The following is a 24,680-nucleotide window of genomic DNA, read 5'->3' as shown; positions in this document are numbered from 1 at the left end:
GGTGTCTTTCATAATTTACCTTTCGACAGCATGGGATGTATTTTCCTCATTCTGCTGACGTGCTCGTATTGCTTTTCTTTCTCACTGGTGCTAGACAAATTAATTTTACTGTTGATTCCAGGTTAGGAAGCTTAAGGTGAAATTGATAAAATGCACTTTGGAACATAACATATGTTTGCATTAGGTGGATATATTTGACTCGCTGTATTTCCTGACTTACCATGTTAAAAGCAAGCAGTTTCTGCAGTATACCATTCCATAGTTGCAGGTCATACACCATGTACTCCAAACTCAATTCAGTAACTAATCTAACAGCCTATGAATGAAAAAAAGTTGTTAATTATAGTTTCTTATACCGAGAATTTGTAAAAGGTTAAAAAGTATAGAACTATACTTTAAAACAAATGAATGATAATAATTAGCACCTTAAGCACTACTTTCTAACAACTCAGTACCAAATATTACAATGCAGTAGTGTTCACCATTTTGTTTCAAATATAACATTTATCATCTAACTTTAAAAGAGTGAATTTTAACTTTTACATCTATTTCTACTTCCTATTTAGAGGCAACAATTCTGATATTGAATCAGAGAGAGAAAATGATCTGGATATCATTGTACACAAATCACTCAAGGTTTGTGACCAATCAAATTTTTGTCAAATCGAACAGGCATTGGGAAGTAAACTGAAATCATCTATTGAAATCAAAGGACAGAATATTGTCCTTTGTTCAATTCCTTGGCTAGGCTGTATCTTGAGTCACCAATGTTGATCCCGTAAATGGCGGATGATACACTGGCCTTGGAAAAGGTTCAGATGAGAGCCACAAAAATTATCTCTATCTTAAAGTTCTAAACCTTTCCTGAAGAAGCATCACACTAGATTCGAAACATTAACTCTGTTTCTATATCCACATATCCTGCCAGACCTGCTGAGTATCTCCAACATTCTGTGTGCATTATATTCTGAAAAGGCTTCAGTTATTTCTAAACTTAACAAGTTTGTTCTATTTACTTTTGAACTACACAGGCTTAGCAGCAATTGACAGAGGTGCAGGCACAAATACCTGGACACAAATTATTTCAGTTTGTGTTTGAGAAGGATCAGCAGTCATGCATTTAAGTTGTACAGAGGTAGGAACACGATGGATGTTCTTCCTTTCCCAATACAATCACCATTAGAAATGGTCTACTTTTTTGGTGTGTACTGCCTCTGTTCACCTTTGAGAGAGCCCGACTGGTTGTTGGCTGAGGCAGAAATCAAATCTTATGAATCGTAAGCAACTCGTAAGTTTACGTAAACAAATTAGTATGACCTTCTCTGCAGGTTTGATAGCAGGAAAGGGCTGGAGGAAGTTTTCCTACTTCCTCATTTATTGATGTAAGGTATGTGATTTATATATATTTTATGACCATTTACTTTATAATTGTGAATTTTGACCTAGTGGCACATGGTATTGTGTGCCTGAAGGGGTTTAATAATCAACTAGTAAGTGTTTCTGTAGCCATGGTGATTTCTTTTAAAACAAAGTATTAGAATTAGACTTGCTGGAAAGTAATTGACTTTGTTTAAATTGGGAGAGCGCATGAGCAAACAAAATAAACAGTTGTAGTTTATTAGGAATTTGATTGAAAATCGTGAAGTATTTTGGGATTTAGCGAAACACCCAAAGTTTTCAAGAAATAGCTTTTTAGTTACAGTTTGGGGCGATTTTCAGAATTGACACTTATAGTCATAGAGTCATAGAGATGTACAGCATGGAAACAGATTTAATATAAGAAAGGATCTTGGTACTAACCCTAGGCTCATGATTGTGGTTCTTCCATAAGCCTTTAATCATCCCTTCTTTGGGACTGCTGTGGAATGATTCAATGGTGTATGGTATGTTCAAGACTTCAAATTCAGCCAAATAAATGCAATACTTCAGGTAACACCTACAACAACAAAAGCCAATTACACATATTACAAATAAATACATTAAGAAAAGTATGCATTGAACCAGTTGGGTAGACACACAAAACCTAAATAATAAACTGTCAATCTTTAACATGAACAAGTTTTATAATTAAATGGGGATATCTCTTTCATGGTAGTGGTTTTGGTTATGACATTATTGATTAAGTTATTAATACATGTGATGTGACATATTCAGTTTATATTTTGAAGATTTTTAAAAAAGAATGGTGGTGTCATATTATTTTTCCAATACCTGATTGGGGATGCATGGCCTAGTGGTATTATTGCTCGTCTATTAATGGCAGATGGTGGAATTTGATTCCAATTTTAAAAAATCACAAATTCGGAATCTAATGATGACCACGAAACCACTGTCAACAGTTGGAAAAACCCATTTGACTCACTAATGTCCTTCAGGGAAGAAAATCTGCAATTCTCACCTGGTCTGGCCAACATGCAGCTCCAGACCCATAGCAACGTGGCTGTCTCTCAACTGCCCTTTGAAATGGCTGAGCAAGCCACTCAGTTGTTTCAATCGCTATGAAGTCTCCACAAAGAAATTGTACCGAACACCTGGCACCAAAAAAGACAACGGCAGAAGCAGACTTGTCAATCCTGCAAAGTGCACCATACTAACATCTGGGGGGTTGTGCCAAAATTGAAAAAGCTGTGTTATAGACTACACAAGCAACAGCCGAACATAGACAAATTCATAGCATCATAACCTTATTGACAATGTCCCAGAAACCACTGTCACCATTCCTGGATATGGTATGTCCCGCCAGCAGGACAGACCCAGCAGATGTGGCAGTACAGGGATATACATTCATGAAGGAGTTGCCCTGAGAGTCCTCAACATTGATCTGAACCCCATGAAGTTTCATGGCTCAGGTTAGACGTGGGCAAGGAAACATCCTGCTGATTACCATATGTCATCCTTCCTCAGCTGATGAATCAGCACTCCTCCATGTTGAACAGCACTTTGAGGAAGCATTGAGTGTGGCAAGGGCACAAAATGTACTCTGGGTGAGGGTTTTAATGTTCACCAGCAGGAGTGGCTCTGCAGCAGCTCGACTGAATGAGCTGATCGGATTCAAAAAGATACAGGTCAGAGGCAGGAGGCAAAGGTACCAACAAGAGGGAAAAACATACTTGACCTCATCTTTACCAATCTGCTAGCTGTAGATGCATCTTACCATAACAGTACTGGTAAGAGTTACCAGTGCACAGTCCTTTCGGAATAAAAGTCCCACTTTCACATTGAGTATACCCCAATCATGTTGTGTAGCACTATTACTATGCTAAATGGGACATTCTTTGAACACATCTAGCAACTCAAGAATGGGCATCCATGAGGTACTGTGGGCTAACAGCAGCAGCAGAATAGTGCTCTAATACAATCTGCAACCTCAAGGACCAGCATATACCACACTCGACCATGATCATCAAAGCTGGTTCAATGGAGAGTACAAGAGGGCATGCCAAGAGCAGCACCAGGCATACCTAAAAATGAGGTGTCAACCTAGTGAAGCTGTCAAACAGGACTACTTGTGTGCTAAACAGCATAAGCAACAAATGATAGATAAAGCTAAGTGATCCCACAACCAATGGATTAGACCTAAGCTCTGCAGTCTTGCCACATCCAGTCATGAATGGCGGTGGACAATTGAACAATTCATTAAAGGAGATAGCTGTACAAATATTCCTGTCCTCAATGATGGAACAGCCAAGCAAAAGATAAAGCTGAAGTATTTTCAGCAATCTTTAGTCAAAAGTGCCGTAGATAATCCATCTCGGCCTCCTCCGGTGATCCCCAGCATCACAGATGCCAGTCTTTAGCCAATTTGACTTAGCTCATAAGATATCAAGAAACAAATTTCCCAGATATGTCCTGTACACAAAAAGCAGGACAAATCTAACTCAGCCAATTACTGCCCCATCAGTCTTCTCTTGACAATCAGTAAAGCGATGGAACGTATCATGAACAGTGCTATCAAGCAGCACTTGCTCAGCAATAACCTGCTCACTGACACTCAGTTTGGATTTCTCTAGGGCCAATCGGATCCTGACCTCAATACAGCCTCGGTTCAAATATGGATAAAAGAGCTCAACTCCACAGGTGATGTGAGTGACATTCGACAGATTGTGGTATCAAGGAGCCCTAGCATAACTGGAATCAATGGGTATCAGGATGAACATACTGCTGGTTGGAGTCATACCTGGCACACAGATGGTTGTGATTGCTGGAGGTCAGTCATCTTAGCAGGAGTTCCTCAGGATGGAGCCCTCGGCCCAATCATCTTCAGCTGCTTCATCAATTACACTTCATCCATCAAAAGGTCAGAAGTGGGGATGCTCGATGATTGTATAATGTTCAGGACCATTTGTGACTCCCCAGATACTGGAGCAGTCCATGTTAAATGCATAGGATCTGGACAATATCCAGGCTAGCATTGACAAGTGGTAAGTAACATTTGCACCACAAATGCCAGCAATGACCACTCCAATAAGAAACCACCGCCCTTTGATATTCAATTATGTTACCATCACTGAAACTCCATTATCAACATCCTTAGGGTTACCACTGACCAGAAACTTAACTGGATTCGCCACACAAATACAGTGGCTACAAAAGTAGGCCAGAGGCTTGACATACTGCCATGAGTTACACACTTCCTGATTCCCGAAAGCCTATCCATCAGGCACAAGTTAGGAGTGTGATGGAATACTCCCCATTCACCTGGATGGCTGCAGCTCCAACGAAATTCAAGTATACGGGACAAAGCAGTCTGCTTGATTAGCACCACTCCCTCCATCACTGATATTCAGTAGCAGCATCATGTACAATCTATAAGATGCACAGCAGAAATTTACTACACATCCTTCGACAGCACCTTCCATCTCAAAGAACAAGGGAGCAAATACATGGGAATACACCACCTGCAAGTTCCCCTCCAAACCATTGACTATCCTGATGTGGAAATAGCAGTGTTCCTCTATTGTCACTGGGTCAAAATCCTAGAATTCCCTCCCTAAGTACTTTGTGGGTCAACCTGCAGCACATGGACTGCATCTCACCAACACTTTCTCAAGAGCAGCTAAGGACAGGTAATAAACGTTGCCTAGCCAGCTATGCACACACCCCACAAGTGAATAAAAACGAAAGCTCAGCCATTAAGGTAGGTGAAGGCACTGTTTTCACCCGTTAGTCTATAAATGATATATCTTCAAAGCTAACTGACAGATTTCAATGAAACTTGATAGATATGTAAAGTTTGGCCCAAGAATAAAGTAGAACGAAGAACAGTACAGCACCACAAAGGGCCCTTCAGCCAAAGATGTTGCACTGAATACGATGCCACATTTAACTAATCCCTTCTGCCTGCCCTTGATCCATATCCCTCCATTCCTTACATTTTCACGTGGTTATCTAAGAGCCCCTTAAACGCCCCTATTGTATCTGTTTCGACCATCACCCTGGCAAAGTGTTCCACACTCCTACCTCTCTCTGTGTAAAAAAAAATTTGACCCTCATGTCTCCTTTGACTTTCCCCCTTTCACTTGAAACGAATGTCCCCTTGTATTAGATATCTCAACGCTGGGAAAAAGATTCTGACCATCAACCCTATCTATGCATCTTATAATTTTATAGACTTCTATCAAATCTCTTCTCAGCCTCTTCTGCTCCAGAGAAAACAACCCAAGTTTTTCTAACCTCTTCTTGTAGCTCATCCAATCCAGGCAGCATGCAGGTAAACCTCTTAAGCACCCTCTCCAAAGCTTTCGCATCCTTCTTGTAACATGGCAACCAGAACTGAATGCGGCCCAACCAAAATCTTATAAAGCTGCAATATGACATCCTGACTAATGTAATCAATGAGGAGAAAGTGAGGTCTGCAGATGCTGGAGATCAGAGATGGAAATGTCATCCTGACTAATGTAATCAATGTCCAACCAATAAAAGGCAAGCATGTCATATGCCTTCTTTTCCACCATATTTATTTGCGTGGTTACTTTCAGGGAGCCATAGACGTGAACCTCAAAATCCCTCTGCACATCAATGCTGTTCAGGCTCTTGCCATTAACTGTACACTTTTAACACTTGCTCTCCCAAAGTGCAGCAACTCGTACTTACAAATAATTGAATAATCGACTAATTTTTGGCACATCCTGAAAATTCGTTGTTTTTCTTTTTAAGAATCGGGATCTGTTAACATTGGGAGATGGTGCGAATTTACTTTCTAAAAAAAAAGTTGTAGGTTGTTTTATTTAGAATGTTTTGAATTTTAAAATAAAAAGTATGCAATGTCTCAGCTACTGAGGTACAATTTATCCCAAATATCAAAATGTGGGCAGAGTTTTCAAAGATGTCGTATTGTGTAAATTTTCTTGAAACCCCACATCGAAATGAAAGCTTTAACTAAAGAAAAGAAAATCTCAGCTTTGAAGTTACAGAGCATCAAGCTGACAGACAAAAATGCCAATTAGGTCTGTGTCATTGTAGTAACACTGAGGTATGACAGCATGACTGAGGTATGCTTTCTGCTGAGTGTCCTCTTCATTTGATAAAATCGGAAATAATGTTGAATTATATATGACCCAAAACATTCCCTTATATTGCATTTAACAATAATTGTCTTATTTAAAATATGCTAAATAATAGTTTCTATCTAAACCCCTCTTTTTAGAGACACAATGTATGTTCCAGAAATAACAATAGCACTTTAGCATTGTACTCAAACAACCATCATTCATATATAAGCCTGGACATTGGCAGAAATAATTCAACCATTGGGGCCATTATTGCCAAGTCTGGTCGTCTGTTTAGTTGAATACACCCAGATGTGGTTTTAGGCAGCTCAGGAAAGTCAATTGCGCATTCTTTATTGCCATCACAAAGTCTGACAATTCAAAAGCCAATCAATCAGAATGCCCTAGAACAATCCTGGTTCAATGCCACATTTACTATGCCAAAAAGAAAGCCAAAGGAAAGAGATGAATTGACATTTTCTTATCAATTATTATTTATAACTTTTTTCTTTGTCACCATAAACAACTGAACACATTGGATTTGGGCTGCTTTCACAATGGCAGCAGGGGGTGGGGATGGGGAGGAGATTGATTAATAGAAAACATATTATTATGCATTTAGCACATGGTTAAATTGCAACATACTTGACTTCCTCAATAGATTGCTGACTGATCCTTGCTATCGTTTCACTGTCTGCAATATGAAGAAGACACTGCAAAGCACGGCTCCTATGAGCAAATGGCAACTGGGTACCACCAAAAGGCTAGAAAATAAGAAATGAAATTATTAATCATACATAAATGTGCCAATTATTAAATTACATTAAATACTAAATGTATATTTAAAAACAGTGGTTAAAAGTCAGCATTGGTGGTTCAATGAACCAGACTATTAATGTTTATATTTCTCTATATTATGAACCAGCATACTCACTCATCCAAACCAGAAAACAAGTACCACAAGGAAAGTAAGAGAACAATACAATAATTATAATGAAGTTTGATTTTTCAAAACAACAGTGCTACTTCTTTGAAACTTTTAAATGGTCCAATCTATCTGGTTATAATCACATATTTATTTATTTATCTATCTTTATAAAGTGCCACTGTGGCTTTTCTTTCACTCACTCCTATTAGACCAAACCATTGTAAAAATATTTTTCTTTCCTTCTTGTGTGTTTTTCGGTGAAGTGTCACAAAAATTATAAGCACTACTGTCTGGGACACATAATTTCTTGGGCATTTCCTCCTCCAAAGTTAACAATCTTTTGATGTCAATTGTTATTTTTAATCTCCCGATGTAAGTGGTTCTAAATGTACTTGGCAAAATCATGCAAAACAGGAGTAATTCCTCAAGTAAATATCACAGTTTAGATCAAAATATAATAGACTACAAAATATCTACATTTGCCTTGGTGGTTTTTCTTTACTTTTTAAGCTAAAATCAAAATAGGATATAAATACACCCATCATTAATTTCAAATGGGAAATAAGATATCAATAGTTATGTAGTATATGGTGAAAAGGATTTACATACAGAAGATGAACCTGTTGCAACACTAAGAAGTAATTTTGCACTGTAGTCAACTGGGTATATTTGAAGTAGGTAGATAGCTCTGCAAGAAAAAGTACAATAGAGCTTTAATTTAAGGGAAGCACTTGTAATGGAAAAACTTCTAAAATAAATTCTTATTCCTATTAGAAGTAAAATAATTTTATATATAAATTCAGTTAATTCCAGTACAGCAAAATACTTCAGTTGTTGAGAATTTGAAAATAAAAATTCAAATGATCATGCAAAATAAGTGCCAACGTGGGTCATTTGGCCTTTTGAGTCTGTTTCATTTTTCAATAAGATCTCAGGAATATGTTTGTATCTTGAAATCCACATTTCCATCTACCATTGATAACCTATGATTCCCTCACCTAACAAAAGTCTATCTGGCTCAGCCGTAAAAACTACACTGGAGTAGTGCCAGATGATTGGCCAGTGGCAAATGTTATTGCTTTGTTCAAGAAAGGGAATAAGGATAATCTTTGGAATTACAGACCAGTCAATCTTACATCTGTGGTGTGCAAAGTATTAAAAAGGATTCTGAGACACAGGATTTATGATTTCTTGAAAAACCATAGTTTGATTAGAGATGGTCAGCATAGCTTTGTGAGGGGAAGGTCATGCCTCACAAACCTTATTGAATTCTTTGAGGATGTGACAAAACACATTGATGAAGGTAGAGCACTGGATGTGGTGTACATAGATTTTAGCAAAGCGTTTGATAACGTGTCCCATGGTAGGCTCATTCAGAAAGTAAAGGTACATGGGATACAGGGAAGCCGGTCTGTCTGGATACAGAATTAGTTGGCCCATAGAAGACAGAGGGTGATAGAAGATAGAAAGTATTCAGCTTGGAGCTCAGTGACCAGTGGTATTCTGCAGGGATCTGTTCTGGGACCTCTGCTCTTTGGTGACTTTTATAAATGACTTGGAAGAGGAATTGGAAGGGTGCATTAGTAAGCTTGCCGATGACATGAAGATTGGTGCAGCTGTGGATAGTGTGGAGGGCTGGTGTAGGTTACAATGAGACATTGACAGGAGGCAGAACTGGACTGGTAAGTGGCAGATGAAGTTCATCCTGGAAAAGCTTGAAGTGATTTTCTTTGGAAGGTCGAATATGAATGCAGGATACATGGTTAAAGGCAGGATACTTGGCAGTGTGCAGGAACAGAGGGATCTTGGGATCCATGTCCATTGCTCCCTCAATGTTGCCACCCAGGTTGATAGGGTTATTAAGAAAACATATGGTGTATTGGCTTTCATTAGCAGGAGGATTGAGTTTAAGAGCTGCGAGGTTATGCTGCAGCTCCATAGAGTCCTGGTTAGACCACACTTGGAATACTGTGTTCAGTTCTGGTTGCCTCATTATCGGAAAGATGTGAAAGCTTTAGACAGAGTGCATAGGAGATTTACCAAGATGCTGCTTGGACTGAATGGCATGTCTTATGTCTTATGAAGTAAGGTTGAGGGAGCTAGGGCTTTTCTCACTGGAGCCAAGAAGGATGAGACGTGACTTGATAGAGGTGTACAAGATGTTGAGAGGCACAGATAGAGTGGATAGCCAGACACCTTTTCCCATGGCGGAAAGGTCTATCACGAGGGGGCATAATTTTAAGGTAATTGGAGGAAAGTTTAGGGGAGATATCAGAGGTAGGCTCTTTACTCAGGGAGTGGAGGGTGCATCGAATGCACTGCCAGCAGTGGTAATAGAGTCAGACATATTTGGGACATTTAAGCGACCCTTGGATAGGCACATGCAAGTTACCTACATACCCTTCATTGCACTTAGTGTGATCTTCGAGCAGGATAGAAGGCAGACACAACATTGAGGGCCAAAGGGCCTGTACTGTGCTGCACTATTCTATGTACACCACACACACATATATATATACATACACTCTGTCACACACGCGCATCAAGCATGCAAGCACACACACGCACTCTCTCCTTCTCTCCCATACACACACACATGGACCCACACTTAAGTCTCTGGAGTAAATTTGCATTTGCAGATTTATATTTGTACATATATTTTATTTTGTTCAAAAAGCACACAATCTGTAGGCAGTCAGTCCACATTACTATAAATTCTGTGCCCCATGATCCTGACCAACTAGCTAGATGACGAAGAAGCAGCGCTCCGAAGGCTTATACTTCCAAATAAACCTGCTGGACTATACCCTGGTGTTGACTGATTTTTAATTTTGTCCACCCTAGTTCAACGCTGAAAATGTGTTGCTGGAAAAGCACAGCAGGCCAGGATTCGGGCTTCTTCAGGAATCGGGCTTATGCCCGAAACGTCGATTCTCCTGTTTCTTGGATGCTGCCTGACCTGCTGCGCTTTTCCAGCAACACATTTTCAGCTCTGATCTCCAGCATCTGCAGTCCTCACTTTCTCCACCTGAGTCCAACACCAACACCCGAGTCCACATCATAAAAATATTCAACAGCCCTCCCTTCTGTGGAGAGGATTTCAAAGGTACACAACTCGCTAAATGAAATAAATCTTTGTCCTGAAAGGGCGACCATTAATTTTAGAACATGCTCAGCTTAACCACAGGTGATTAACTGGGAATTTAGCTGGGACTAACTGTATTTCTGATTAGTTAATAAAAATAAATAGTATGATTCATTGTGCATGTGATCGCAATTTACGTTAGTGCACTTTACCAACAATGTGACAGAGGTTAAAATGACTAGATGTAAAGCAGTTTTTGTGAATTTTTCTTTAATTGAGCATGTCATGACAACAGAACTGAAATTCTTACAGACACTGAATCTTTCAGCAAGACATGCTTTGGAGTTCAATTTCTTTTCGAAAGAAAGGACACATACATCAAAGATAGCTGAGAATATGAATTCTGAGAATGTAATTCAGTGACTGCCTAGATAATTCCAATGTCAATTACGTTCAGTCTCAAGTGAAACCATGGTATGGCTAACCTAAAACGTTGTCAAAGAACTTCAGACATTCACATTTTGAAAGGAAAGGCCGCAGTGTAAGACTGGATTGCAATCTCCTATGGTTGCAGAGATAATGGAGGCCAATTAAAAAAAGAAATAATCTCTTTTGCTAATTGCTGAAAGCAAGTCACAAAGCCCAGAAAGCCACCTGTGAGAAGGAAACAGGATAAGCTATGGAAACGTTGTAAAAATGGCATAAACATTATTTTATTTACCTCTAATGGTTTAGCTTCTCTAAGACACACTTAATGAATGCAGCAAATATATTTACGCAATTCCACACACAAACAGTATGTGTCAAGTTCAATTTCTGCTTTCTGCTGAGTAGCTGGGACAACACGGGTAATACAACTTACCTTGATCCGCTTGAATTTGTGAGGATATGAGAAAATACCCTGCTCCTGAACATTATTCAGTTACTACACATACAGACATAGAGAGAGAACAGGATCAGATGCAAGTGGTCCTCTAACCACCCTTCCCAATTGCAATACTTGCCAGGACTGTCTTATTAGAAAGAAAATGCAAGATTATGGGGAAATGCAGGGCACAAGAGAAATCAAAAAGTTCTCTTAAAGGCTTATGCAAGCATGATGCTCCAAATCGGTTTCTTTGGTGTGGTAGAATTCTATGACATAACAATAACCCAGTATAGGCTCAATACCTTCGGAAAGGGGAGACAAAGATATTTATAAAATATATTGTACTTAAAGACACAAAGCAAGATACATACAGTTAGAATAAAGTATTGTGAGTTCTACATGGTAATGTATTTATCGTTTAAAATTAATTTGATCAATTATACATAAAATACGTGTGTGGAGCATAAATGTCAGCATACGCTAGTTGGACCAAATGGTCTGTTGCTGTACTATAAAATAAATGTTTTAAATACCCTTGCATCATGCAAAATAATAATTGTTTAATTTGACATTTCTAAAATATCTATTTATATACAAAATTCCTTCATGAGTTTATTTAGCGTTAAATGATCTCCTAGAGGTGTATGAAGCCACAATGATTCCAGTGGACAAATTAGCTGATTGTTACTGTTGGTGTAATGATTTGGTTTAGACTGGATCATGGTTAATCTCCTATATGCCAATTTTTTCAAAAGCTAAGCACAAGGACACTCTAGACTAAGTCGCTTCAAAAACATTTAGATTGCTCAATTAATGGAAGATTTGTTTCGAAGAATTATGAATCGTAGAGGCTATTATTCATTGTGTTTATAACTAAAATCATTTTTAAGGAACCATATCAAAATAAAGTGACAATGGAAATGTGAAATCCAAATCAAAACTTGCTAGAACATTCTGCAGGTTTATTAACAATGAATAGATAAGACTCACCTCATCAGTGCTGGATCTTCTTGCATGTCATTAAAGATATCCTGTGATTTAGAATTCTAAAATTGAAAATGATACATTTCCATTAGTAAATGATACATTTCATTAAAATAAATTAGTTATTAAGATATAATTAACAAAAAAATGTTTGCATTAATTTATGGCAACAGCTGTAATTCCAAAATAAGTTTGCTGCTTATTTACAGCAATAATGAATAGCATATACTAAATTTAAAGATCTTAGGATCCAATGTAAAGCTGTAATCAAAGTTCAAGCACCTTCTGTGAAGATGATTTGTATTTAATATCACTCAGAAGACTTAATTTCTGATATGTAAATGCTAATTTTGCACTCTTTATCTTTGAAATGAAGCTGTCAAATTAGCACGCTTTCTCGGATTTCCTATTTGGGAAATTGGCTAGGGGAGTGGTCCACAACTGTACATTGTACGACAGATGTATCACTACTGATCCAGGTATACACTGGGATTCCTACAGTTCTACATGCTACAAAATAGACCTCATCAGCAAATTCACAAATAATTCCTGAATCATTTGTTCATTGTATAAACTTTATGCTGAATTAGGGTGTATCAAAGCCATCCTGTGCAATAATGGCTATCCCAATAAGATAATTTCTCACAGTATATTGCAGAAACTCATGAATGGGATAAAGCTGCTAACTTTGGTTCTGAAAAGTGCCCAGTCTTTCTTGGGTTGCCATGGAAATGTAAGGTATTGGATGTAGGTTTGCTCACTGAGCTGGAAGGTTCATTTTTCAGACATCTTGTCACCATACGAGGTAACATCTTCGGCAAGCCTCTGGGCAAAGCACTGCTGGTGTTTCCTGCTTTCAATTTATATGTTTCGGTTTCCTTGGGTTGATGATGCCATTTCCTGTGGTGACATCATTTGCTATGGTGATGTCTTTTCCTGTTCTTTTTCTCAGGGGGTGGTAAATGGAGTCCAAGTCATTTGAGTAAATGATGAAGTTAGCTGTTTCACACTGCAATAAGTGATAACGTGAGGTGCTGCATTTTGGAAAGGCAAATCAGGGCAGGACTTGTATACTTAATGGGAAGGTCCTGGGGAGTATTGCTGAAGAAAGAGACCTTGGGGTGCAACTTCATAGTTCCTTGAAACTTGAATCGCAGGTAGACAGGGTGATGAAGGTGGCTTTTGGTACGCTTTTCTTTATTGGTCATTGCATGGAGTGTAGGAGTTGGGAGATAATGTTGGACTGTACAGGACATCGGTTAGGCCACGTTTGGAATGCTGCATTCAATTCTAGTCTCCCTGCAATAGGAAAGGTGTTGTGAAACTTGGAAGGGTTTAGAAAAGATTTCCAAGGATGTCACCAGGGTTGGAAGATTTGATCTTCAGGGAGAGACTGAATCGGCTGGGGCTATTTTTTCTGGAGCTGAGGGATGACCTTATAGAGAATTATAAAATCACGTGGGGCATGGAAAGGATAAATAGCCAAGGTCTTTTCTCCAGGGTAGGGGAGTCCAAAACATGAGGGCACAAGTTTAAGGTGAGAAAGGAAAGATTTAAAAAGGATCCTAGATGTAACTTTTTATGCAGAAGGTGGTGCGTGTATGCAATGAACTGTCAGAGGAAGTGGAGGTGACTGGTACAATAACAACATTTAAAAGGCATCTGGATGGGTACATGAATTGGAAAGGTTTAGAGGGTTATGGCCAAATGCTGGCAAAGGGGACTAGATAAGTTTAGGATAGCTGATCGGCACAGACAAGTTGAACCAAAGGGTCTGTTTCCATGCTGTACATTTCTATGACTCTAATGCTGTTCACCATGAACAGGATGTTTTCGTCAAACCAAAAAGATGCTCTGCCTATGACACAAATGAGTAATGCAGTATGTGAATTTCAGTGCCAGTGTGATGCTCAGTGTATAAGCCATACATCCCAAACACCATAATCAAACAGCATATGTCTTCGGCTGTTCTTATCCAACCGGCATCTGCTTACAAAACTCTCGACACTGTCCACATTAGTTGGGATTCCACAATTAGGTAACATCTTTTAAATTATACAAAGTGGATGAAGAATTACACTGAAAACCAATTTAAGATTGTCAGTCATGCTCGCAATGTGCTGCAAGTTACATTTATTAACACCCAGAGCCCAGTTTTTTGCAGAGAGAAAGAACATGTATACACTCTGCGCCTGTTTCAACTCAATCAGTTAAGTGACAGCCATTCTCTGGATCATTTCTCAGAACAATGCCTCGTTTGAAATTAAACAAAACCCTGCAATTAATTTTCACCCATCATTAATTGGTGCATTCTCCAGAGCAACGTTTCTACAACAGTCCACTTAAGACTTGCTCTCCTTTTATTTTGGTAAATCTTGCAAATTGTCCCAGTAACAAATAGCAGACAACTTTTTGAGTTTTATAAGACTTCTTCAGAGGAATTAGATTCCCTCTATCTACCTATGGGCTCATTTAATCATCTTAAACACATCAATTTGACGGCCACTCAGTCTTCTGTACTTGAGAGAATACAAGTCAAGTCTAAGGGCTCGCATTCTGCAGCGGTTGAAGATCAAGGTTCAATTCTCTGGAGGTGTCTCATAGCATGTCTAAACAGGTTGATTAAAAATATGAACATGCCAAACCAAGTCAATGAAACCTGGCCTGGTGATGTAACCCTTTCAAACAAACCTAAATTAATGTTCTTGGCTTCCCACTTAGGCTTGTCAGGTAAGGTTTATTTAAAGAAAAACAAAAGATGTAAAATGTTCCATGACACTATTCTGAAAGAAGAGTAGGGAAATTCTCCTCAGATCTCAGACCAATATTTATCCATTAATCAAAGAATCACTAAAAAATCAATTTACCCGCTGTAATACCATTATGGACGCTGTTGGGGTAAATGACGTACTTGGGAAAGCAACAGTAGCCAAATTAAAGGCACCTTGTGAGAGTCTGCTTTACAAGAAGGTGGGAAGAGGAACAGCAGGGCCATAGTGGTGGGGGTTTCAATTGCAAGGGGGATAGACAGACATTTCTGCAGTCACAAAAGAGACTCTAGGACAGTATGATGCCTGTTGCAGCTTTTGGAATACTGTTGTGATCACTCTGCTATAGGAAGAACATCATTAAATTAGAAAGGGTGCAGAAACGGTTTACAAAAATTTTACTGAGATCAGAGGGCTTGGGCTATAAGGAGAGGATGGGACTTTTCTCCCCATGGAAGCTTAAGAGGTTGAGGGACGACTTAAGGAGGTTTATAAAATCATGAGGGGCATAGAAAATGTGAATAACAACTTTTCACATATAGGATGGTGTGCATTTGGAATGAGCTGCCAGAGGTAGTGGTAGATGCAGGTATAGTTGCAGCATTTCAAAGACGTTTGAGCAGTTGCATGAAAAGGAAAGGTTTAGAGGGATATAGGCCAAATGCAGGCAAATAGGACTAGTTTAGATTGGAAAAGCTGGTCAGCATGGACAAATTGGACCAAACAGTTTGTTTTCATACTGTATGACTCGATAGGTGCAACTCAAAATGCTTCAATAAAATGTGTCATTTTTTGAAGGACTGTGGAAAATGAATTTATTTCAAGTTTGCAGACATACCTAGAGTGGTTTTGTTAAAAGAGCTAATTGAAAGTTCACTGCAGGAGTGAGAGATTCTTTTGACAAGGCTTCCAAGAATTATATGACTTGTGATAACTGTTTGTTATACTGTAGACCCAGTTGGGGTGTTTCTGAACAGCAACTGGCTTGGAGAAATTATTGTTATATCGAAGTAAGTTGGAAGAAAACCTGCTAAGAACCAGATGAGTTAGAGGAAACCTTGCTAAGAACAGGCTGAGTTGATTGAGATGTATAAAATAATCTCAGGCATAGACAGGAAAGAACTTTTCCTCTTGTGAAAGGAAGAATGACCAGGGCCATTGATTTAAGGTAAAGTGCAAGAGGTTTACAGGGAATGTGAGGAAAACTATTTACACTTAAACGGTGGGGAGTAGTTTAGGCTGTAATCCTCATAACCTTAAAGATGAATTCAGATGAACACTTATGATGTCAATACACACAAGGCTATGGTTCAAGTGCTGGAAACCAAGATTAAAATAGTTTTAATGGCTGTCTTTGACTGGCACAGACTCTATGGATCATAGGTTCATTTTCTGTACTATAGAGCCCTATGACTATATGGATGGAGCTTGCTATGAAAAAGATGCCCAGTGACCATACCTGCTGATCTTTGTCAATCCCAATGATTATACACTTACCAAATCTGGTTTTGTTGGCGGACACAGATATTCTTCAAGCAATGTAAATCTGATTTTATTGACATCTCGATTATTTATTTCGGCAAGTTCACCAGCTACAGCATGAATATCTGTAAAAAAAACATGAAAATTCCCTCATTAAACATGCTGAATGCGAATCAAAAGACTTCATTTCCTGTTTCCAAGTGCAATACATTGCATCTTGGCTACTTAGACAGTAAGTTAACTTAGATAAAGAAACTCAGTTTCTTCTAATAATTGCTATCAATAGTTTGCGCTGCATCACAGTAGGTTTTTATAAACAAAGGTATGGGTTTTTATTTTGCATATGAATTTGACAAGACTCCAGTGGAAATCGATAATTCATTTTCCCTATAACTTACTAAAGTACAGCACAAGTAATTGAGACTTTGACTTTTGCATTAACAACTCGAGGTCCCTTCAATCATTTGCACATTCTCCCTATCTGTGCAGGTTTCCTCTGGGTGCATCAGTTTTCTCCCACAATCCAAAGATGTGCAGGTCAGGTGAACTGGCTGTGCTAAATTGCCCATAGTGTTAGGTGCATTAGTCAGGGGTCAATATCGGGTCGGGGAATTGGTCTGGGTGGGTTACTCTCCGGAGGGTCGGTGTGGACTTGTTGGGCCGAAAGGACTGTTTTCATACTGTTGGGAACCTAATCTAATCAATCATGAACATGAGGATTTACAGTGTAATATTTTGACAGAGGAAGTATTTCTTCCAAGAGTCAATTAAACAAAATAATTTTGTCAGATCAAACAACGAAAGAAAACTAGTTGTGGGCCCAGTTTGAGTTATGTCACCTTAAGGAAATTTGTACAATGGTGTTCTTTATGCACAGCAATTCTGATAATTTAACTTACTGTCACTACTGTATGGTCTGCTGCTAATGTTCAAATAGAAGAAGAAAATCAGATTTGGGAATGAAATGAGCAGCACTGAAGTCAGGAAGTGTTTGGAGAAATGCAATTACACCCTTAATCTACTGGCTGGCTTGCTGTGGTATGTGACCTCTACTCTACTGTAAGTTAATTTGTGAAAAATCTGGGACAGCTCTTAAACACATATTGCTTGGAATTGGTGTCAGAGTGCAGTAACTGAAAGTATGTGGATTTTCAAAGTTGTAAGAGAACCAGCTCCTAAATAAATTTTAATTTCAAAAAAAATATAATCTGAAACTTTGATTTAGTAGGCGAATCAAAATACCGGTGCATTTTGCACAACCTGCTGCTGTAGTGGAAATGAAAGATGTGAGACAGAAGAACATCATGAATTTCGCAGATCTGTGTGAATTCAACTGAGTCACTGACCAAAACCTGGAATCCTTGAAGGCAAGTGTTCAGGCTATATGATGGAATGATATTCATCTGAAGAGGACAAGCAAAGCCAAGAGTCCAATGCAATTGGAAGAACGAAGATCTGAAGTTCCAGTTATTAAATATTAAGTGAAATCCACTTTTCTCAGCTAATGCAAGCTCTAAGATTGGACTAGCAACATTAAATGTGCCAGAAGAGATTTGCAGCATTTTGCAGTCCATGCCATGCCAATGACTGCCAAGCAGATCTTAGATGGCTTTGTACATTCTGGGTACCTTACTGCTGAATATCGTCTTGAAGATGAAAATATGAGACAAAGGACAGTTCCAATTGCCCTTCAGTCCAGACTGACAGAAAAGATTCAAGGGTTGGAAAATAAGGGAGCATAAGAAAATCAGAACTCCTACATCAAACTTCTGTGCAGTGCAGACAGATTTCTGAAAGCTGCCAGTTTCCTTTAAAAAGTTTTTTTTTTAAACTGATGAGGGCAGCCAAATCAACGACTCCATGAGGCCTAATTCTAGCTGTGAGAGAGGCTGTATGTGAGCACTCTGCAGCCTTTTCATTAGCTGACCCAGGAAAATGATGGTGATGTGAAGGAGTTAGAGATAAGGAAGTTGGCGAAGGGTCACAGAGAGATGGAGAGGAAATTGAAAAAAGCAGGTGACAGGCAGTGTGGCGAGTGAAAGAAGACAGAAGATGTGGAGGGGACTGATGAAGGAATGGGCGAATGGGGAGATATTGGTGAAGGGGGTTTGAGATGGTGGAGTGGTTTTAATTTTAATTTCATTTTATTTTACTGGGACTGCCATAGTGTTAAGGGTTTGGATGGCAAGGAATTTGTTAAATGTGTTCAAAATAATTTTCTTTATCAATATGTAAGTGTATCTACTCGAGGAGCAAAACTTGATCTTCTCTCGAGAAATTAAGCAGGGCAAGTTACTGAAATCTTAGTGATCATAATTCTTCTAGTTTTAAAACAGTTATGGAAAAGGATAAGCCTTCCATAAGAATTAAAATTCTTACTTGGAGTTAGGCAAATGTTAGTCGTATGAAACAGGAACTTTCAAAAGTTGACTGGAATAGGCTGTTCGTACGTAAAGGGACAACTAACAAGTGGGAGACTTCCAAAAATCTGGCAACAAGAGTTCAGAGGCATTATGTTCCTGGAAAAGTGAAGGACAAGGCTAGTAAGAGTTGGGAACAATGGATGAATAAAAATATTGAGGTTCTGGTCAAGAATAAGAAAGTCAATTATTAGATATTGATAATCGGGATCAAATGAATCTCTTGAAGAGTATAAAGGGTGTCGGAACATTCTTAAGAGGGAAATCAGGAGAGCAAAAAGGGGATATGAGCGAGCCTTGCAAGATCAGGTTAAGGATAATCCAAAGAGATTCTACAAGTACATTAACAGCAAAAGAGCATCAAGGGAGAGAATAGGGCCCCTGAAACAAGGTCATCTACGTGTTGAACCTCAGGAGATGGGACAGACACTAAACAAATACTTTATATCAGTTTTTACTGTGGAGAAAGAAATGGAAGCTGGAGAACTCAGGGTATTAAATATTAATATTTTGAAAACAGTTCACATTACAGAAGAGCAAGTGCTGGAAGTCTGAGAAAACAAAGTTGGATAAATCTTTGCGATCTGATCAAGTGTATCCAGGATCTTGTGGAAGTTAGGGAAGAAATTGCAGGGCCCCAAGCAGAGACATTTGTATCATATATAACTACGGGTGAAGTGCTAAATGACTGGAGTGTGGTTAATGTTGTGGTTTTATTTAAGAAAGGCTGTAAAGAGAAGCCTGGGAATCATAGACATCAGTGGTGGGTAAGTTGCTGGAGGTGCTTCTGAAAGTTAGGATTTACATGCATTTGGAGAGGTAAGAACTGATTAAGGATAGTCAGCATGGCTTTGTGCGAAGGAAATAGTGTCTCAAAACCTTGATTGAGTTTTTTGAGGAAGTAACCAAAACAATTGATGAGGATAAAGCGGTAGACGTTGTTTATATGGACTTTAGTAAAACATTTGACAATGTTCTGTATGGTAGACTACTTAGTAAAGTGAAACCACATGGTATTCAGGTAGAGCTTGGCAACTGAATACAAAATTGGCTTCATAGTAGGAGGCAGTGGGTGTTAGAGGAGGGTTATGTTTTAAAACTGGAGGCCTGTGACCAGTGGTGTTCCATGTTTGAGTTATAAGGAGAGAATAGATTGGCTGGGACTTTTTTCACTGGAGCTTAGGAGACTGAGGGGTGCTCTTATAGAGGTTTATGAAATCATAAGGGGTATAGGTGAGGTGAATAGCAAAAGCTCTTTTCCCTGGAGTGGGTGAGTTCAAAACGAGGGGGCATATTTATATAGTGAGAGGAGAAAGATTTAAAAAGGACATGGGACAACTTTTTTTTTACACAGACTAATCCATACGTGGAGTGAATTGCCAGAGGAAGTGGTGCATGCAGGTGCAATTATAACATTTAGAAGACATTTGGATAAGTACATGAATAGGAAAAGTTTAAAGGGATATCAGCCAAACACAAACAGGTGGGACTATTTTGGTTTGGGAACTTGGTCAGTGTGGTCACAGACCCCCAAAGGGTCTGTGTCCATGCTGTATGATTCTATGACTCTGTTGACTTGGGATGGTGAAATAAGGGGGAAGCTGAGTTGATGGAGGAGTGGGATGGTTTGAGGGAGGTTGGTGAACGGAGGGGGAGATGGGAGAACAGTCAATTCACTTCACCCATGCTCCTACAATTGAAGCCATTCTCCCCACCCCAATGTGCTAAGACAAAAAAGGTAGTGAAGATCTTTACTAGCAACTGAAGCTGAATGAAAGCAGAAGATTTTGAAACACACCAGCAGTCCTCTGCTGGATTACAGGTTCCCTTCTGGAGTCCGATCAGAAGTCAATTTATTTGCAGGTCGGAACACAATGCAGGACAATATAAAGCAGCTGTTTGTAAGTACAAGAAATGTCTGTGTGTTATCTCTTTAAAGTTAAAACGACGTATGAGATTGTGTTGTTAAGTATGAGCATTCATAAAATCGGAAACTCCCTGTATCCTATGGATCAATAACAGCTGCCTTTATAACCACGTTCTCCACATGAACAACATTCGCCACAGAGGAAATATCACCCGAGGAGCAAGTAGATATCGGAGAAACAGCCAATGAAACATGCTGTATACCATTAGAAGTTTTGCATTATTTAAACATCACACACACAACGCATGTGCAGAATGACAGAAGTCAACCAGACTTGAGTTACCATATGGTTCTATTAATAAATGATCATTTTCTTTGGAGCCACATATATCAAGAATATTGTATAATTTATAACTGTAAATAATACTTTGTGCATTTCTTTTGCTTTTTATGAAAAAGGTGACATTTGTAAAAATGCAATTACACCCTTTTACTGGCTGGCTTGCATTGTTATTGGACTTCTATACTGCTATAAATGACCTTTTGTACAATATATGAGAGCTATCAACACAGCATGGAACAAGGATATAGATGATCAACGCCCATGCTGACCAGGGAGAGGAAACACATAACTGAATTTAGGCAGCAGTTTAGGCCAATTTGGGAGGTCAAAAGCCGACGCTCAGAACAGCTCCTAAATAGATAACCCAAAAGAAAACAGGAAATTGGACAGTGGGTGATAAAGTCAAAAACTTAAGAGGGTGATGGTCTGCAGAGTTTGAGGAAGGTAGGCATAGGTGGTGGCTGTATTTTTAATGCTTATATGGATGACATTATCAATAGATTATTTGTTGCCCTCAGGTGAGAATGGGGTGGGAGGACTACCACCTTATGAAATTTCTGCAGGCCTACTGATAATGGTTTTCCCACAATACCATTGAATCTACATATTAATGGTAAACACGGTGGATGGTTTTGTAGTAGATCTGTTTCCTTGTATCAAATTAAATGATCAGAAGGCAATTGGCACTGAAGCTCAGATAACCACATGTAAGACAAATTCTATAAATAATATTGATATACAATAGAGTCATAGAGATGTACAGCACAGAAAAAGACCCTTCAGTCCAACTCGTCCATGCCAACTATATATCCTGACCTCATATAGTCCCATTTGCCAGCACTTGGCCCAAATCCCTATAAACCCTCTGTATTCATATACCTATCCAGATGCCTTTTAAATGCTGCAATTGTATCAGCCTCCACCACTTCCTCTGGCAGCTCATTCCATATACGCACCACCCTCTTGTGTGAAAAAGTTACCCCTTAGGACCCTTTTATATCTTTCCCCTCTCACCCCGAACCTGAGCCCTCTCGTTCAGGACTCCGCCACCTCAGGGAAAAAACCTTGTCTGTTTATCCAATCCATGCCCCTCATGATTTTATAAACCTCTATAAGGTCAACCCTCAGCCTCCGACACTCCAGGGAAAACAACCCAGCCTATTCAGCCTCTCCTTACAGCTCAAATTCTCCAACCCTGAGAACATCCTTGTGAATCTTTACTGAACCTTTCAATAAGGAATAATTTGTTTCACAAAGCAAAAAAGCTTACCTGGATAGTCCTTGGCAGTTGGGTTCTTTAGCCGGTTTTCAATGCTACTGTGCTCATATAATGAGCAAATTAGCTTAGCTGGCAGTTTAATTAATTTCAGATGCTCAGGGCTGTTTAAGTTGTGGATTCTTAGCAAGTTTGCTGTGGCTGAATTCTCATATTCTACTCGCAATTTGTTCAGTGAATCCTCGGCTTTTTGACGGGCTTTTTCCTAATAGTTTAAAATGAGTATTACAACTAAGTTATTAAAATAAGCAAAAGGAAACTAATTTTCAATTATAATTTTAATCACTTAATATCTATATTCTATGAGGGACAATTCAGCACAGTGAGTGGAAGATAATGCTGGCAAGTTGGAGTTATGGTTATAAACAATGAAGCCCTATTTTTCAAATGGTGCTCTTAATATACACAAGTCCAGTCTGTAAGTGCTAAATTAAGCACATAGTATAACTTTATTACAACACGCTTCAAATTCAGCTCAATATCAATCAGTGAGAAAAGCAATATGAAGCTTTCTGAAAAGCTACAATACAAGACAGGAAGAGCAGCTAACATACACACCATTTCAGCACCAAGCTTGACTGTGTTTCAGCATTTAAATAAGCAGAAATTGATATACATTAACTCTGGAAAAAGAGTGAATACAGATTAATGGGACAGACCTTGGTTGTTTCTGATCTACTTGCTCAAGCCAAAATTCAGAAAACTGATCTATATTGTAAATGCACAACAGAAAAATTCATATATAACTGGTGTAAGTTGTGCTTGTTTCTGGAAAGTGCATCTGGTGCTCTATTTAGGGCAAGTGCAAAGTGTATGTGTTATTGGTAACCATGGAATCAAAGTAACACCTTCAATAGGAAAGATTAGGATAGGAAAGAAGGAGAGAAATATAATTGTTTGAATAGGCTCAATGGTTTACACAGGAACAGAGAACTTGACAGCACATCGTTCTAACTATTCAGCACTCTGGCATGAAATAAGATCATGGCTGATCTGCTTGTGGTCTTAAACTTTACTTTCCTGTCTACCATCCATACCCGTTGATTCCTTTGTCTATCAAAGATCCAACTTTGCCTTGAATAAAATTAATGTTTTCTGGAGAAAAGAATTCCACAGACAACCAATACTCAGAAAAGATTTGTCCTCATCTTTATCTTAAAATGGAGACCCCTTATTCTTATTCCCTACTAGCGAAATATCCTCTCATAAAATATCCCTGTAAAGGTCCCTCAGAATTTTCTATGTTTTAATAAGATCAACTCTAATTCTTCTAAACTCTGCTGGGTAAAAGCCTAAATGGTTCAACCTTTCTTCACAAGATAAGCCCTGCATCCAGGAAATGAATTCAGTGAAATCTCCGAGTTGCTTCAAGTGCAATTAGATAATTTTTCAAATAGAGAGGGAAGCTGTATACAGTAGATCAACCCCCACCTTTATACTCAATTCTCCTGATAAAATATGTCAACTTTCAATTTACCTTCCTAATCATTTGCTGCACCCATAAGCTAACTTTCTGTAATATATTTACCATGAAACTCACATGCAAACTGTGCAATCTCTCTGCATTTAAATTGGTAAAACTATTCTTCTTGCTGAAGTGGACAAGTCATTTTTCCACATTATACACAGTTTGCCATTTTTTCCTCACTCCCTTATCTATATATCTATCTATAAATTCTCTACCTCCCCTTGATAACTTGCATTTTCTTACCCATCTTGGTATCATCAGTAAACTTAGTGACAGTCCATCCACGTTATTGGAATAGACTGAGGCTCCAACACTGAACCCAGTGATGCTCCACTAGTTATAGCTTGCTAATACTGTTCCCTGCTTCCTTTTAGCTAAACAATCCCTAAGTTGTGCTTATTGGTTAATCCTTGTATCAAGGCTTCCTTATGTGGGACCCCTCACAGGCAGTGCTGGCCATCATAGAGCTCTGACCAAGTTAAAACAGGTATACGCTTATTCCTCCTCCTGCTCTCATACAACAACCTCCTCCCACCAGCCTCAGCCTCAATAGGGGTAATGGTGGGAAAAACTTTGGGAAGCGTTGCCTTACAGCCAGAGCTTTTAATTTGTATGATAATTTTTATTTCTAAATGTTAACATTCGAACTAACAATACACTAATTATTCAATGGTATTCTTCAACAACATATATCATTTTAGTC

The 24,680-nt window shown here is 38.8% G+C and overlaps 1 protein-coding gene across 2 annotated transcripts in view; it reads right to left on the bottom strand.

Annotated features, from left to right (window-relative positions):
* The window catches only part of kntc1 (kinetochore associated 1), a 148,561-nt gene that overhangs the window by 21,003 nt on the left and 102,878 nt on the right, over positions 1-24,680 (bottom strand). For both annotated transcript variants that reach the window (XM_043715769.1, XM_043715770.1), the window contains exons 50-56: positions 22,504-22,714; positions 16,619-16,728; positions 12,360-12,415; positions 8,026-8,104; positions 7,134-7,252; positions 1,801-1,936; positions 221-316 (exon numbers count right to left, since the gene is read on the bottom strand). In XM_043715769.1, coding sequence (XP_043571704.1) covers positions 221-316; positions 1,801-1,936; positions 7,134-7,252; positions 8,026-8,104; positions 12,360-12,415; positions 16,619-16,728; positions 22,504-22,714 — 807 coding nt within the window. The remainder of the gene's footprint in view (positions 1-220; positions 317-1,800; positions 1,937-7,133; positions 7,253-8,025; positions 8,105-12,359; positions 12,416-16,618; positions 16,729-22,503; positions 22,715-24,680) is intronic.

The sequence above is a fragment of the Chiloscyllium plagiosum genome, chromosome 25 (genome assembly GCF_004010195.1).
Source record: "Chiloscyllium plagiosum isolate BGI_BamShark_2017 chromosome 25, ASM401019v2, whole genome shotgun sequence".
Taxonomy (NCBI): Eukaryota; Metazoa; Chordata; class Chondrichthyes; order Orectolobiformes; family Hemiscylliidae; genus Chiloscyllium; species Chiloscyllium plagiosum.
This window is presented reverse-complemented; position numbering and strand designations above follow the sequence as displayed.